General features: G+C 37.3%; 1 protein-coding gene across 7 annotated transcripts in view; it reads left to right on the top strand.

Annotated features, from left to right (window-relative positions):
• The window catches only part of ZNF674 (zinc finger protein 674), a 34,212-nt gene extending 16,738 nt beyond the window's left edge, over positions 1-17,474 (top strand). For all 7 annotated transcript variants that reach the window (XM_027533848.1, XM_027533854.1, XM_027533850.1 and 4 more), the window contains one exon: positions 14,505-17,474. In XM_027533848.1, the coding sequence (XP_027389649.1) occupies positions 14,505-15,997 (1,493 nt within the window). In that variant the 3' untranslated portion in view covers positions 15,998-17,474. The remainder of the gene's footprint in view (positions 1-14,504) is intronic.
• The last annotated feature ends 292 nt before the right edge of the window (positions 17,475-17,766 follow it).

Genomic DNA, 17,766 nt, shown 5'->3' on the forward strand with positions numbered 1-17,766 from the left:
TTCTGCAGTGTTTATTTAGAAAGCCCCAGGCTGGAATCAAACTAAGAAAAAATGTCACTGCTGTTTCCCAATTTACAGAGGAGCTGCCTCCTCACCCCTCCCCCCATGTTAGTATTACCTTAATCCATGTGTACAGATCATTGTTGAATCTTGAGATGTGGGCAAGAGAAGTGGAAAAATAAAGGGCTCTACCAATGGTTTTTTCAAAGCAAATGGCCTGCAAAGAGCTGTACTGATATCATGTTAAGCCAGTTCCTTCAGAGCATGGATTGCAACTGGGTGGCAGATGTAGCTTCTGAAATATGTGAAACTTCGGGTTTTGAACAGGAAGCATCAGTGTAAAAATGCAAAGCTCTGTAACTTTATGCAGCCAAACTGATGATACAGACAGTGCATGATTTAGACCAGTGCTGCCCAAGAGAACTTTCTACTATGATAGCACTGTTCTCTCTATATAGAACTGTAGTACAGGCACACTCCTTGGGCTTCGCAGGTGGCGCTAGTGGTAAAGAACCCTTCTGCCAATTCAGGAGACGTAAGAGATGTGGGTTTGATTCCTGGGTCAGGAAGATTCCCTGGAGGAGGGCATGGCAACCCACTCTAATATTCTTGCCTGGAGAATCCTGTGGACAGAGGAGCCTGGTGGGCCATGACTAACAAAAGAGTCAGACACAACTGGAGCAACTTAGCATGCATGCATACAGGGGCACACTCTACATTACATTTTGGTAATTGTTAAGTACGAATTGGTATCTTACTGTAATTTTTGTTTCCCTGATTACAAGTCAAGGTATTTATCATTTCATATTTGGTGTGGACTGGATTTCCTCTTCTGTGGCTTACTTGTTTATATCCTTTATTTGTGTTTTTGTTGGGGGTATTTGTCTTTTTCAGATTTATACAGATTCTTTATATAGTCCCGATTCTGATTTTGTGTATAGTCAATATCTTTTTAAAAATTTTTTATTGGAGAGTATAGTTGATTTACAATGTTGTGTTAGTTTCAGAGGCATAGCAAACTGAATCAGTTACACATACACATATGTCCACTCTTTTTAGTTAGTATTCTTTCTTCATCTTGGTTATTGTTGGTGTTTTTTGAGTAGAAGTTTTCTTTGTAATGTAATTTCTTTGTAATTGATTGATTTTTTAGTTTGTACTTTTTGTGTAATTTCATGTAACTTTTCTCTGACTGAGCTCATAAAAATGTAATTTTCTTCCCCAAATTTCATATTTTGCATTTTACTTTCTTAAAATCTGCCTCAGTCAGTTCAGTCACTCAGTCATGTCTGACTCTTTGCGACCCCATGAACTGCAGCATGCCAGGCTTCCCTGTCCATCACCAACTCCCGGAGTTTACTCAAACTCATGTCCATTGAGTCAGTGATGCTATTCAATCTTCTCATCCTTTGTCATCCCCTTCTCCTCCTGCCTTCAATCTTTCCCAGCATCAGGGTCTTTTCCAGTGAGTCAGTTCTGTGCACCAGGTGGCCAAAGTATTGGAATTTCAGCTTCAGCATCAGTCCTTTCAATGAATATTCAGGACTGATTTCCTTTAGGATGGACTGGTTTAATCTCCTTGCAGTCCAAGGGACTTTCAAGAGTCTTCTCCAACACCAGAGTTCAAAAGCATCGATTCTTTGGCATTCAGATTTCTTTATAGTCCAACTTTCACATCCATACACGACTACTGGAAAAACCATAGCTTTGATTAGATGGACCTTTGTTGGCAAAGTAATGTCTGTGCTTTTTAATATGCTGTCTAGGTTGGTCATAGCTTTTCTTCCAAGGAGCGAGCATCTTTTAATTTCATGGCTGCAGTCACCATCTGCAGTGATTTTGGAGCCCTGCAAAATAAAGTCTCTCACTGTTTCTGTTGTTTCCCCATCTATTTGTCATGAAGTGATGGGACCAGATACTATGATCTTAGTTTTCTGAATGTTGAGCTTTAAGCCAACTTTTTCAGTCTCCTCTTTCACTTTCATCAAGAGGCTCTTTAGTTCTTCTTTGCTTTCTGCCATATATATAGGCATATATAAAATTTGCCTAGACTTTACATAATTCATGAAGAAGGGAACTATTAGTTGTCCTTTTTCCCCCATGTGGACATCCACTTGTACCATGCCACATACTAAACCCTTTCAATGGTGGTGTGGGATACCCCTTCAACTAGAGGTCAAGTTCCATATCTGTGTGGGGCTTTTCCAAGGCTCTCTATTTTATTCCATTAGTCTGTTTGTCCCTTTGCCATTTGCATGTTTTTCTAACTTTATAATGAATATGTAAAGCACTTTAAAGTGCCTAAGTGAATGCTATATACATGTCAACTGTTATTCTTACTGTTCTTGATGTTGTTAATAGCTGGTAGGATGATTCTCCTTATCTCTTTGGACTCTTTGGTCTTCAAATAGGAATCTAAGGATTAGTTTGTCAAGTTCCATGGAAAACTATTGGAGATTTCAATTGTAGTTGACCTGTGTTTGGAGATGAGTTGGAAGTATGTTGGGGTTTGATATCTTTACTCTATTGAATTTTACCATCAGTGAACTCTTATTCAACCTGTCCTTTCTGCCATTTAGTAATATTTTGAACTTGTCGTCAGGACATGTTTGCACATCTTTTGTTACACTTAGTCTTTGATACCTCCTAGCTATTATTGCAATTGTGATGAGGATTTTTTTTTCATAGTATGGTTCCTAATTGGTTAATACTAATGTATGACAATGCATTGGTATTTATACATTCAATTTGTGTACAGAAACCTGTCTGAATGCTTTTATTAATACTAATAGCTTTTAGATTCTCTTGGGTCTTCTATGTAAACAATTATCTTCTTAAAAGCAATTTTGGATTTCCAATTATCACTTCAGTTCAGTCGCTCAGTTGTGTCTGACTCCTTGTGACCCCATGGACTGCAGCACACTAGGCTCCCTGTCCATCACCAGCTCCTGGAGCTTGCCCAAACTCATGTCCATCGAGTCAGTGATACCATCTGACCATCTCATCTTCTGTCATCCCCTTCTCCTCCTGCCTTCAATCTTTCCCAGCGTCAGGGTCTTTTCCAGTTATACATTTTCTTTTTCATTTCCCATTCTATTAGTCAGGGCCTGTAATACAGTGTCTAATAGATATAATGATAGTGAATTCCTTATTTGTTTCTGATTCTAATGCAGATATTGGTGAGGACAATGATAGAAATGTAATGATAGTCAGTGTGTAAGCGTGTGCTGTGTCCCACAAATGCAGTACTCTGTCTGCTTTATATACGTTATAGAGTTTAATCCTCCAAATGATCTTGTAAAGGAAACTGGTTATTATTTTATAGATGAGAAACTGAGGCACAGAGAGAATGTGATTTCTAAAACGTTCATCATTAAGTATATTTGCTGTGGTTTTTTGAAAAAATACCTTTCATCAAAAGCGTTTATGTCCCTGGTTTACTAAGACATTTAAAAAAAAATCATGAATGTGTGGTATTTTCTTGAATGCTTATTTTCTGCATCTATTGAGAAGATACTTTTTTCTCTTTTAATCTATTATTGTGGTAGATTATATTAACATTTTTTCAATGTTGTACTGTTCTTGCATTCCTGTGCTAAACTCTTAATTAGTTTTAAAGCATTTTAATTGATTGAATTCAGTTTAGTCATGTTTAAGAGTTTTCCATTAGTGTTCAGAGTGAGACAGATCTTAGATTTTCTTTTCGTGTACTGTTCTCTTATTCTGGTATCCAAGGTTATCCTCATTGCATAAAAAAGACTGTGTACTTTTCGCTTTTTTTCTAGTTTCTGAAATTATATTGACTGAACTATACCTGTTCTTAAGAGTTTGATAGCAGTCATCTACAACAGCATCTGGATAGGAAGCCTTTTTTAGGGGAAGACTTTCAAGTACAGAGTAAAATTTATAGTTTTTTAAAAGCAATTCCTGATTTATTCATGTTTTCTCTATCTTCTATCAGTTCTGGTAATTTTTTAAGATAATCATGTTTCGTCTGAGACTTCAGATTACTGACCTAGGGCAGTATTCTCTTTTGATTAAAAAAGCTTTAATTTTTATCAAATTAAATCATGTCCATGGTTTAAAGAATAAAATAAATGTGATAAAACTATAATGAATGTCAAGGGCATAATAGTGTACTTGGTCTTAGCTAACAAGCTGAGAAACAGGGCATGACAAATATAAAATTCAGGATAGTGATTATCTGAGAAGAAAGAGAATGAAATGAGCACATGAAGAACTTCAAAGGTAAAAATAATTTTTTTAATGAGTGGTGGATATGCAGATAATTTTTGATATCTCTGTTCTTTATAATCTACATATTTCTTATAAAAATTATTTAAAACTTTATGCTATGGAAGATGAAGATTTAGCTCACTTCATTGTTTTTGCCATTCATACACACACACACACACAAAGACTTCTTTTTTGAATATCAAGTTTTTTTCTTTTTTTTGAAGTATAGTTCATTTATAATACTGTGTTAATTTCAGGTATACAACACAGTGATTGGATATTTTTATAGGTTATACTCCATTTAAAGTTATTCTAAAATATTGGCTGTATTCCCTGTGTCTAGTTTTTATTTTATACCTAGTAATTTTTATCTTTTTAAAAATATTTATTTGGCTGAGCCAAGTCTTAGTTGCAGCATTCGGGATCTTTAGTTGTGGCACGTAAACTCTTAGTTGTGGCATGTGGGACCTAGTTCCCTGATCAGGGATCAAACTCAGGCCACCTGCATTGGAAGCACATAGTCTTAGCCACTGGACCACTAGGGGAGTCCCAGTTTTTATCTCTTAATCCCCTTCTCCTGTTTTGCCCCTCCCCTTTCCCTCTCCCAGTTGGTAACAGCTAAATTGTTCTCAGTATCTGTAAGTCTGTTTCTCTTTTGTTACATTTATTTGTTTTATTTTTTAGATTCCACATACAAGCGAAAACATACAGTATTTGTCTTTCTCTGACTTATTTCACTAAGCAAGACTCAATGGACATTAGTTTGAGCAAACTTCAGGAAATAGTGAAGAACGGGGAAGCTTGGCGTACTGCAGTCCATAGGGTTGCAAAGAGTCAGACATGACTTAGCAACTGAACAAATATACCCTCCAGGTCTATCCATGTTCTTACAGATGGCAGAATCGCATTCCTTTTTATGGTTAAGTAATATTCCATTGCATGTATGTGTTTGTGTATGTGTGTGTCTTTGTTATCCATACATCTATTGATGAACACTTAGGTTGCTTCCATATCTTGGCTTTTGTAAATAACGCTGTTTTGAACATTGTGTCTTTTCAAATCAGTGTTTTCGTTTTCTTTTCAAATATGTGTCTTTTCAAATTAATGTTTTCGTTTTCTTTTCAAATATGTGTCTTTTCAAATTAGTGTTTTCATTTTCTTCGGCTGTATAACTAGGAGTAAAATTACTGGATCATACGGTAGTTTTTGTTTTTAACTTCCTGAGGGACTTCATAGTGTTTTCCATAGTGACTGCACTAGTTTGCATTCCCACCAACAGTGGGAGGGTTCCCTTTTCTCCACATCTCTGCCAACATTGGTTGTGGTCTTTTTCATAGTAGCCATACTGACAGGTGTGAGGTGATAGCTCACTGTGATTTTGATTTGCATTTCCCTGATGGTTAGTGATGTTGAACCTCTTTTCATGTGCCTGGTGGCCATCTGTATATTTTCCTTGCAACACAAAGACTTCTTGTTTGCCCATGTTCCAGTATGATTATACCATAAATTTGCTTTCCATCAATACTATTGTTTACATAATGACTATATGAACAAAATGACTATATGAACACTATAGATAGCCATGTAGTGACCTATGATTAATTTACCTTTTCTGTAAAACTTTTAGTTTCCTCTGGTTAATAATTGCTTTGTTTCTTTCATTTGCTTCTTTGAGTACTTCTCGCTAGTTCAGCTTAAACACTTCATGACCCATGATCCAGAGTGATTTTAAATGTTTCCAGAGCTAAAAGTGCTCCAGCAATGTCATATGCCTGAGTTTGTCTGGGGCTCTCTGACCACTCCTTTCTGGGTGGATTATCTTCATTCCTGTTTTGTGCAGCCACCATCCTAACATTTCTCTTCACCATCATTCTGGGAATTCCCTCCACTTTCTCATTGTTGGGAGTCCTCATTTGCTTTAATGCCATGCCTTCCTCTACATTTCACTGGAGCACATTCTTCCAGTGCTTTCCTAAGAAAGAATGTAGGTCCATGGGAGATAAATTTTTTTTTTTTTTAGATTTTTGAATATCTGAAAGCGTTTGTTGAAATCTCATCCAAGATGGGGAGTTGAGCTTGGAGTAGAGTTCTAGGATGGACATTTCTTTCCCTTAGACTTATGAAGGCATTGTTCCATTGTCTTCTGACTGAAATTTTCCTTTTGAGAACTCTGAAGCTTCTAAGACTTTTCCCCCCTTTATTTCCTGCTTTCTGACATTTCTTCAAGTGTCCTAATAGGGTTCATTTCCACCCATACTGCTGGGCACTTGGTAGGAGACAAATCCCTACAGCGATAGTTGCCCCTTTCTCATGCAAATCCAAGATGCTGCAGGGCTAGACAGCTGCAGTTCAAGTCCACGTGGCAAGTAAGACTTTTTAGAAAGCCCTTTTCGCTCTGTGGGAGATTCTCAGTTGACCCACTAAATAAAAATAGGCACATCCAGGTGTCTAGACACCCAGGAGAAAATCAGGTATTCAGTGCCCCAGGTAGGCTAAAATCATCAAAATAGGGAACATTCCACAATCTGCATTCCCAAACATCAGCCAGGAGCCAAGTGTGCCACGTTAACACCTTGCTGGACATTACTTTTACTGGTGCTCTCTATTTTTTCATGGGGATTGTAGTTACTATATACTGTTTGGAACCGAGTTCCAAGTTAGATCAAGGTAGTAACAAAACTCTGGAGATGGGGCTTCCAGTGGAGCTCCCTTCAGCTGCTGTGAGGATGCCAGTTTTCATTCCTTCTGGACCACAGAGTTGAGGAGCCAGGGGTCTAGGGTGGAGGTGGGGGTGGGGAGAAGTAACACCAAGTAAAAACCACATACTTGGCTGTTCTCAGTGAGGTTCACTGGTGGTTCTTGAATAAATGCTTTTTAACGTGGTGTATGACTTTGGTTAATTTCCAAAGTCCTGAAATGATAGATTTTGATAATTTTGCCAATATTTTCATTGCTTTTAACGGGAAGACAATTTACTAAGGTCCTCACTCCACTGTTCCAGAAGCCCTGCTTTAAGGCATTTCTCTTGAAACTGCACAGAAGTATAGAAAGTCATAGTCATAAGAAATACTGTCATAGTTACCTTCCAATAATAGCAAATGCTAAGATTTTGTCATTTGGTGGTAATGTTTTTTTGTTTATAAAAGAAATAGAGGTTTACAAATAAAGGTGAAGCGTCCCTTTTCCCCTCCTGAGTCCTCTTGCCTTCATTTCCTCCATAGGCAAATGGTATCATGAATTTGGTGAGTATCCTTCTAACCCATGTTTTTATACTTTTACTACATAAATTTGCACTGGTAATCAATATAGCATTCTTTTTGTAAATTTACCAGATTAGTGCCCTAGAAACCATAGGAGGTCTTTGTACAACTTACTTTCTGTATTCAGTATTCACCTTTGAGTTTACCTGTGTTAGATTTAATTCATTCATTTTAACTCCTGTATAGCATTCCAACACCTCAGTATCGGAGTCTACCAATCTAAGCCTCTATTGGTGGGCATTTAGTTGTTTCTAATACCTTGTTGCCATTCTTGTACGTGTACATATTTGCAGAATTTCTCTGTGGTGTAACTAAGTATAATACATAGTAGAATATATACATTTTCAACAGTATTAGGTGTCTAACCTTTTTTCTCTCATAAATAGAATCAATTTGTCATGTATATTTAAGTGTTTTGCATCTATGTAACTGAAATTGCTTTATAATATTTTCATATTCTGTCCTTATTTGCTTTTGGCATCCAGGTCATTCTGTTTTGTATAACATCAGATCAGATCAGATCAGATTAGTTGTTCAGTCTTCTCCAACACCACAGTATAACATAACTGTTGTTTTACCAATTTTCTTTGGTTATTTAAGTGCCAGGTGTATCTGTCTATGATTTTAACATTTCCCATTTTGTTGTAATTGTCTTTTAAAAACACATAGCTGATTTTTAAAAGCACAATTTAATATGGTTGGCCTATACTTAATGGGGTTAATATTTATTTATTGTTCTATTACTGTATTTGTATTTCTTCTTTTAGAGGAAACTGTATTTTCTAAAGATCCTGCTTTTCCTTTACCTTTTTTCATGCCTTTGCTGGGTTTTCTTTACCCTCCCCCCATACCTTTTTTCCCCTTTACTCATTTTCCTCCTGAATAATTCAAGTACAAAGCATATTCTTAGCAAGCTTTGTGTGTGGCAAATTCTCTGTTTTCTTGTCCAAAAGCATCTTTATTTTGTCATCTTCCATTGCAATAATTTAGCTGGGGATAGAGATATCTAAGGTTGTCTAAGGTGACAGCTTGTCTCAGGACTTTGAAAATATTCTTTTGGCTTCTTTTTTAGCTGATGAAATCTGTTGTTGACCTAATTGTTTCTTTATAGGTGGTTTTTAAAATTTCTCCATGGTAGCTTTCAATACTTACTTTCTTAAAGTCTTACAGTTACACAGAACTATGTCTCAGTACTGTGTCTCACCACACTCAGGACTCTGGACATTCAAGGTTAGGATATAGGGGATATATGTATACCTATGGATGATTCATGTTGAGGTTTGACAGAAAACAACAAAATTCTGTAAAGCAATTATCCTTCAATTAAAAAATAAATAAATTTTAAAAAAGGGTAAGACACATGACAGAAATCTCTCATTCATTATCTCTTCAAATGCTGCCTAGACTGGGGGTCCCTCAAGACCACTGCCACTTTCAGAGATTCTTGAGAGGGACTCCCAGGCCTTGGCATCTAGCTGTATATACAGCTAAGATTATTACAGCAATGTAGTAAGGATATACAGGCCTCCCCAGTGGCTCAGCAGGTTACGAATCTGCTTGTAATATAGGAGACACAGGAGATGCAAGTTCAGTCCCTGGGTCTGGCAGATCCCCGGAGGAGGAAATGGCAACTCACTCCAGTATTCTTGCCTGGAAAATTCCATGGACAGAGGAGCCTAGCAGACTGTCGTCCATAGGGTCTCAAAGAGGCAGACACGACTTAGCGACTGGGGATATAAGGATATACAACTAGAGCATAAGGGGAGAAGACAGGAGCAGAGTCTGGAGGACTCCATGTAGAGTTCCTTATGTTCTCTCCCTCCCATGTAGGGTCACACAGCACATACTTCTCCCAGCATTGAAAAGGCAGCAACATTTGTGTGTTTGCGCACAGAGAAGCCCATTAGAGAGACTCAGCATCTATACATACACCCCGCACTTAGCAACATTCCAGACTCCCAGAAGGAAAGCAGATCACCTTGTTTGTACAAGCAGCCTTATCAGTTAGCGAATGGTGGGGACATTCCTGAACTCTAAATTCCCAGATGGTAGCCAAGGGCCAGCCTTGCAAGCTGGCCTTTCTAAGTATAGCAGTCTCAGTGTTGCTCTAGTAACCCATCTCTTGGCATATTGCCTCTCCCTTTTTCTCTAGTCCTCCATTTGGATTAGCTGTTAAACCTATTCTGGAACTTATCATTTCTATATTTCTCTTACCATATTTCCATTGTTAGCTCTTCATGCTACATTCTGGGTGATCTCAAGGTCTGTCACCTAATCTGTTAAATCTGTCTTTATCTATGACTAGATAGAAAGTAGGCAGAGTTTTTCCCTTATTTCTTTAAACAGTTGAAATATATTTATCTTGAAGTCCACATGGTTTTACTAGCTATAGTTCTAGAAATGGGAGTATCTTTAAATATATATGCTGCTTCTCTTTCATAGTAGGTCGTTTCCTTGTGAGGTTGTTAATTTTTTACTGTTAACTCTTCAGTGATAATTAGTATACCATAGACATCCTATGAGCCCTAAGCTATAAAAATACAAAAATATATCTTTTGGAAGATGTGCCACCACTGGGAACCTACTAATACAGGACCAATTTTTAGTCTAATTTTTTAGCTTAGGGGGCTCTCTACTACACTTAGAATCATTTGGATTGAGTTACAGAACTAGGCTTTTGATTTTTTTATCTTATTAATGTATAATTGACTTACAATGTTGTGTACACTCTGCTATACAGAAAAGTGACTCAGTTACACATACATATATTCTTTTTCATATTTTTTTTCCATTATGGTTTATCACAGAATATTGAATATAGTTCCCTGTGCTATACAGTAGGACCTTATTCATTCATTCTATACATACTAGTTTGCATCGACTAATCCTAAACTCCCAATCCAACTCGCCTCCATCCCCCCTCCCCCTTGGCAACCACAAGTCTGTTCTCTATGTCTGTGAGTCTGTTTCAGTTTCATATATAGGTTCATTTGTATCATATTTTGGGAGAAGGCAATGGCAACCCACTCCAGTACTCTTGCCTGGAAAATCCCATGGATGGAGGAACCTGGTAGGCTGCAGTCCATGGGGTCTCGAAGAGTTGGACACAACTGAGCGACTTCACTTTCACTTTTCACTTTCATGCATTGGAGAAGGAAATGGCAAGCCACTCCGGTGTTCTTGCCTGGAGAATCCCAGGGACAGGGGAGTCTGGTGGGCTGCTGTCTGTGGGGTCGCACAGAGTCAGACACGACTAAAGCGACTTAGCAGCAGCAGTATCATATTTTAGATTCTACATATAAGTTATTTCATATGGTATTTGTCTTTCTCTGACTTCACTTAGTATGTTAATCTCTAGGTCCATCCATGTTCCTTCAATGGCATTATGTCATTCTTTTTATGGCTGAATAATATTCCACTTTGGATATATATCTTTTTTACCCATTCATCTGTCAGTGGACATTTAGGTTGTTTCCATGTCTTGGCTATTATAAATAGTGCTGCTATGAACATAGGGTGTATGTATCTCTTCGAATTAGTGGTTATGTCCAGATATATGCCCAGGAGTAGGATTGTTGGATCATATGGCAACTCTTTTTTTAGTTTTTAGAAGAACCTCCGTACTATTTTCCAGTGGCTGCACCAATTCACATTGCCACCAACAGTATAGGAGGGTTCCCTTTGCTCCACACCCTCTCCAGTATTTATTTGTAGACCTTTTAATGATGGACATTCTGACCTGTATAAGGTGGTACTTTATTGTAGTTTTCATTTGCATTTTTCTGATAATTAGCGATGTTGAGCATTTTTTTCATCTACCTATTGGCCATTTGCATGTCTTCTTTGCAGAAATGTCTATGTCTTGTGCCCATTTTTTTTTCAGGAAAATTTTTTTTTATTGCCATATAATTGCTTTACAATGTTGTGTTAGTTTCTGCTGTATAACAGGGTGAATCAGCCATAGGTATACATACATCCCCTTCCTCTTGAGTCTTCCTCCTCCCCGTCCCATTCCATTCTTCTAGGTCAAAACAGAGCACCAAGCTGAGCTTCCTGTGTTATACAGCAGCTTCCCACTAGATATCTGTTTCACACATGCTAGTATATGTATGCCAGTGCTATTCTCTCAATTTTTCCCACCCTCTCCTTTGCCCCTTTGTCCAGAAGTCCATTCTCTACATCCACACCTCTTTTTCTGCCCTGCAGATAGGTTCACCAGTATCATTTTTCTAGATTCCAGATGTATGCATTACTGTATGATATTTTTCTGACTTACTTCACTCTGTATAACAGACTCCAAGTCCGTCCACATCTTTATAAACGACCCAAATTCATTCTTTATAGCTAATTAATAGTCCATTGTATATATGTACCATATCTTTATCCCTTTATCTGTTGATGGACGTTTAGGTTGCTTCCATGTCCTGGCTATTATAAATAGTGCTGCATTGAACATGGGGTGCATGTATCTTTTTTGATTTGTAAATTGGAACTCTAAAAATGTATTTGTGCATGTGTGCTCAGTCATATCCAATTCTTTGTGATCCCATGGACTATAGCCCATCAGGCTCCTCTGTCCATTTTTCCCAGGCAAGAATACTGGAGTAGGGTGTCATATCTTTCTCCAGGGGATCTTCCCAACCCAATGATCAAACGTGTTTCTGGCATCCCCTGCACTTGCAGGTGGGTTCTTTACCACTGTGCCACCTGGGGAGCCCCCAAAATGAAGTGTGTTAGTTGCTCAGTTGTGTCTGACTCTATGTGATCCCATGGACTGTAGCCCACCAGGCTCCTCTGTCCATGGGGATTCTCCAGGCAAGAATACTGGAGTGGCTAGCCATTCCCTTCTCCAGGGGATCTTCCTGACACAGGGATCGAACCCAGTCTCCTTCATTGCAGGAGGTCTCTTTACCATCTGAACCACCAGGGAAGTCCCCATCCCCCACAAAATTATTTGTCCATTTATTTATTTATGGCTGCCCTGTGTCTTTGTTGCTGTATGCAGGCCTTCTCTAGTTGCAGCGAGCAGGAGCTACTCTAGTTGCAGTGCAGTGGCTTCTCTTATCATGGAGCTCAGGCTCTAAGCCCATGGACTTCAGTTGTTGCAGCATACAACTTCAGTAGTGAAGGCACATGGGCCCTGGAGTGTTTGGGCTTCAGTAGTTGTGGTGCACAGGCTTAGTTGCTCCACAGCATGTGGGATCTTCCCAGACCAGGGATTGAACCCATGTCCCCTGCTTTGGCAGGTGAATTCTTAACCACTGGACCATCAGGGATATCCAGAATACACTTTCTTCTTACCTGAGAACAGTTTTTCAAACACTCAGTTACCATTTTTTCTGTCTATCCTTTTTTCAGCAAGACAGAAAGGATCCTTAGAAACAATACCTCCTTGCATCCCAGGGCCCTCCCTTGACGCAAGTACTCACCAAGGACAACCTGAACCACAAGATGACCAGCATTATGACCCTTAGGCCCATTTTTTGATTAGGTTGTTTTCTTGTTATTGAGTTGTATGAGCTGTTTGTATATTTTGGAAATATACAAATTTTGGAAATATACAAATATAGTTTGTATATTTAAGCCCTTGTTGGTCTCATCATTTGTAAATATTTTTTCACAGTCCATAAGTTGTCTTTTCATGTTGTTTATGGTTTTGTTTGCTATGCAAAAGCTGGTGGCTGAAATGGTAAAGAATCAGCCTGCAATGTGGGAGACCTGGGTTCAATCCCTGGATTAGGAAGATCCCCTGGCAGAGGGCATGGCAACACACTCCAGTATTCTTCCCTGGAGAATCCCCATGGACAGAGGAGCCTGGTGGGCTACAGTCCATGGGGTCACAAAGAGTTGGATACGACTGAGTGACTAAGCACACATGATTTCATTTGCTATGTAAAAGCTTATAAGTTTGATTAGGTTCCATTTGTTTATTTCTGCTTTTATATCTATTGCCTTGGTAAACTGACCTAAGAAAACATGGGTATGATTAATGTCAGAGAATGTTTTGCCTATGTTCTTTTCTAGGAGTTTTATGGTATCCTGTCTTATATTTAAGTCTTTGAGCCATTTTGAGTTTATTTTTGTGCATGGTCTGAGAGTGTGTTCTAACTTCATTGATTTACATGTCATAGGTAATTTGATAGGTATTACATTAAATCTGTAAATTCCTTTGGGTAGTATGACCATTTAAACATACTAATTTTTCCAATCAAAGAGGATGGGAGTTTTTTCCTTCAGACCATCTTCAGTTTCCTTTATCAATGTTTTAGGTTCTCAGCGTATTAAGTCTTTCACCTCTTTGGTCAAGTTTATTCCTAAGTATTTTATTTTTTGATGTGATTTTAAAAGGGATTTTTTTTTTTTTTTTTTACTTTTCTGATATTTCACTGTTAGTATAAAGAAACATAACCAGTTTCTCTGTGTTAATCTCGTATCCTGCTACTATGCTGAATTTATCAGTTCTAGTAGTTTTTGTGTGGAGTCTTCAGGGTTTTCTATATATAGTATCATATCAGACTTTTAATTTTTTATATATAATACCATTCTTCCCAGTTTCTTTGACCAGTGGGGAGTCTTTCTAGTTCATGTTTAATAAGCATGGATACCCTTTGTGGTTCCTACTTTAAGTGAAAATCACATTCCAGTTTCCTGAACATTTGTGCCCTGTGGTCTGGATTCCCCAGTAAATCCTCAAGCTTCAGTTTTTGTTCACCCCATCACTTTAAATTCTCATTTCACTTTTGATGTCTAAAATTTATATTTTCTTGGTCTTGAGCTTGACTGTGAATTAAATTATTTTTGTTAAATATAGGCCAGCATTTCTTTGTATTTACAGTTGAGGGAAGTGGTGGAGTATAGGGAGGGTGGTAGAATATAGGGAGGGTTCATTCACATCAGCTCAGGTCCCTTAATAGGAGTTCACAGCAGGGCATTTATGAATGAATTTTGTCCCATAACATTATCATAGAAATACTTACAAGTTTGATGAATCATTGCATTTTTCCCTAGAATTCTGGAAAGTTAATGACCAGACAGATAACCACAAGGAAAGCCAAGACAAACTTCTATGGCAAGCTGCATCCATAAATAAGGAAACACTGAAGGATAAAAGTGGCCAAGAATTCAGAACATATGGAGAAATCATTTATCCAAGCACAGGCTTTGTTTCTATAGGACAAAGACTCACTAAATATTATTCATGGGGAAAGTGTTCAAAACATAATTTCAATTTTCTTAGTCAAAGTAGAAGCTGTGTAAGAAAGAAAGGTGATGAATGTAAGGCATATTGGAAATTATGCTTCCATTCTAATCTTGATAAAGCTCAATCTGGAGAGAAATTCTTTGAGCCTAATGAACATGGAAAAGCCCTCCACTGTAAGCAAGCTCTTAATAAAAGTCCAAGAATTCAAAATGGGGAGAAACTCTATCAATGTTCTGAATGTGGAAAAGTGTTTATCCAGAAAGCAAACCTTGTTGTACATCAGAGAACTCACACTGGAGAGAAACCTTATGAATGCTGTGACTGTGCAAAAACTTTCAGCCAGAAGTCAACCCTAATTGCACACCAGAGAACTCATACAGGGGAAAAGCCATATGAATGCAGTGAATGTGGGAAAACATTTATCCAGAAGTCAACTCTGATGAAACATCAGCGAACTCATACAGGAGAGAAACCATTTGTATGTGGTGAATGTGCAAAAGCTTTTAAGAGTTCATATCACCTTATTAGACATGAAAAAACACACATTAGACAAGCATTTTATGAAGCTATCAAATGTGATAAGTCCAGGCTTATATATCAAAGGACTCATATGGGTGAGAAATCTGAGTGCAATAAACATGGGAAAGGCTTTAATGAGACACCCACACCCATTAAACATCAGCTAACTCATACAAAAGAGACACTTTATGAGTGTAGTAAATGTGGAAAAGGCTTCAGGGGAAAGTCACATCTTTCTGTTCATCAGAGAGTTCATACACGAGAAAAATCCTATGAATGTAGCATATGTGGGAAGACTTTCAGTGGAAAATCACATCTCTCTGTCCATCATAGAATTCACACAGGAGAGAAACCTTATGAATGCAGAAGGTGTGGGAAAGCATTTGGTGAGAAGTCAACCCTTATTGTACATCAAAGAACTCATACAGGAGAAAAACCCTATAAATGCAATGAATGTGGGAAAGCTTTCAGTGAAAAGTCACCACTGATTAAACATCAGAGAATTCATACAGGAGAGAGACCCTATGAGTGTAGTGAATGTAGGAAAACGTTCAGTAGGAAGTCAACTCTCATTAAACATCAGAGAATTCATACAGGAGAAAAACCTTATGAATGCAGTGAATGTGGGAAAGCTTTCAGTGTGAAATCAACTCTCATTGTACATCACAGAACGCATACAGGAGAGAAACCTTATGAATGCAGAGAATGTGATAAAGCCTTCAGTGGGAAGTCAACTCTCATTAAACATCAGAAAAGTCACACAGGAGATAAAACCTATTAATATACTTACTAATAACCTATAATATGATATAATAACATATTATAACCTATTAATATATTAATATAGAGATAATTTCACTAGTTATACCTCATTATATATCAGTTCATCCTGGGGAGTAACCTTATAAATATCAAGAATGTAAAAAACTTCATATACTATTTAATGTTCATTTAACTTAAGAAAGCAGAAAAGCACAATTCCAGAAGCATCTGATAAATGTGACCAATTTTTCATCCAGAATTCTTACACGAGTGGAGAATTATATATCAGAGAATTCAGAAGTGACAAAACTGTGAATATATTGATACAGAAAAAAATTTACAAAGAATTTAAATGTCATTGACTATCAGAGTATGCTGAAAAGAAACTAAGAATTTAAAGTTTAGAAAACTGTTAGAAGTTATGAGAGAAATATGTTCCATATTCTATACCACACATTTTGTGGGAAAGGTCTAGAGGTTCCAAACAAGCACTCAGTAATTAAGACATGTTCACTGTGGAGTAAGTATGACATTTTTGAAAGAAAAATATAAAGTATAAAATTACTAATCCTAGCTATGGCAAACTACGTTCACTTCTTAAACAAATAGGAAAATTCCTCCCTTAAGTGATATAAAGGGGGATGAGTCATCATGATCCCTGAAACAAGCACTCAAACAGGAGATCTTACACATGTTCATCAACACTTTCAGTGTAAAATACAAACCCCTTTCAGAAAAGGCATATAGTAAGCTTTAACACACCTCACTTAGGAACATAGCTTACAACTTAATATTTAAGGGTGACCATTTTATGGTTACATTTTATGCCTCATTTTATTAGTCAATAAAAATTTTTAATTTTCAGATTATCTTCCTTAACACAATATTATTTGAAATAGGAAAAAAATTGACTATCCAGTAGTCAATTGATTCAAAATTGACATATCAATAAGATAGAATAGTATGCACTAATTAAAAGTGTTCTTGCTGCTGCTGCTAAGTCACTTCAGTCGTGTCTGACTCTGTGAGACCCCATAGATGGCAGCCAACCAGGCTCCTCCCTTCCTGGGATTCTCCAGGCAAAAATACTGGAGTGGGTTGCCATTTCCTTCTCCAAAAGTGTTCTTATGTTTGAGGATTTAAGGAAATGTTCATGATAATTGGCTAAGTGAAAAAAATTTTTAAATGTACCACATGATTTACATTGTAAAAATGCATTGAGAATGGATATGCAGCATTATATCAGTGATTCTGGGTGGCAGAAAAATAGTTGTATACTGAGTAAAATTATATGCACATATATGTATACAAATATATTTTATATTTGTATGTGTTTTAGATTGTATAGGTGGACACAGAACAAAATGCTTAGAAGGAAATATACCAAATTATTAAGCAGATTATCCAGATTATTACTTGGGTGTTAGGACTGTTGATTTTTTAATTTTTAAATGTAGTCTCCAGAAACTACCAGTAAAATAAATTGTTTAAAGTAATCTTGGGCATGCTTGATTCTGTCTTTCCATCCATACTTTAATGTATGACATCATTGTTTTCTTAAAATAACCCCATTTTCATGTATGTGTATATATTCCTTATTCCTTTTTCATGTGGTTATCTGAGGGTATGGTTTTGAGTATATGTTTTGCATCTTGACAGTGAATATCCTGCAGTTTTAATATCTGTGTGATTTTTTGGATAAAAATGTGTTTCCATAGTTATTTACTCTGTGACCACCAAACCTCATTACATAAATTATCAGCTAACAAACTTTACAGGTGAGGTAGT

This window comes from Bos indicus x Bos taurus, chromosome X, assembly GCF_003369695.1.
Source record: "Bos indicus x Bos taurus breed Angus x Brahman F1 hybrid chromosome X, Bos_hybrid_MaternalHap_v2.0, whole genome shotgun sequence".
In the NCBI taxonomy this organism is placed as follows: Eukaryota; Metazoa; Chordata; class Mammalia; order Artiodactyla; family Bovidae; genus Bos; species Bos indicus x Bos taurus.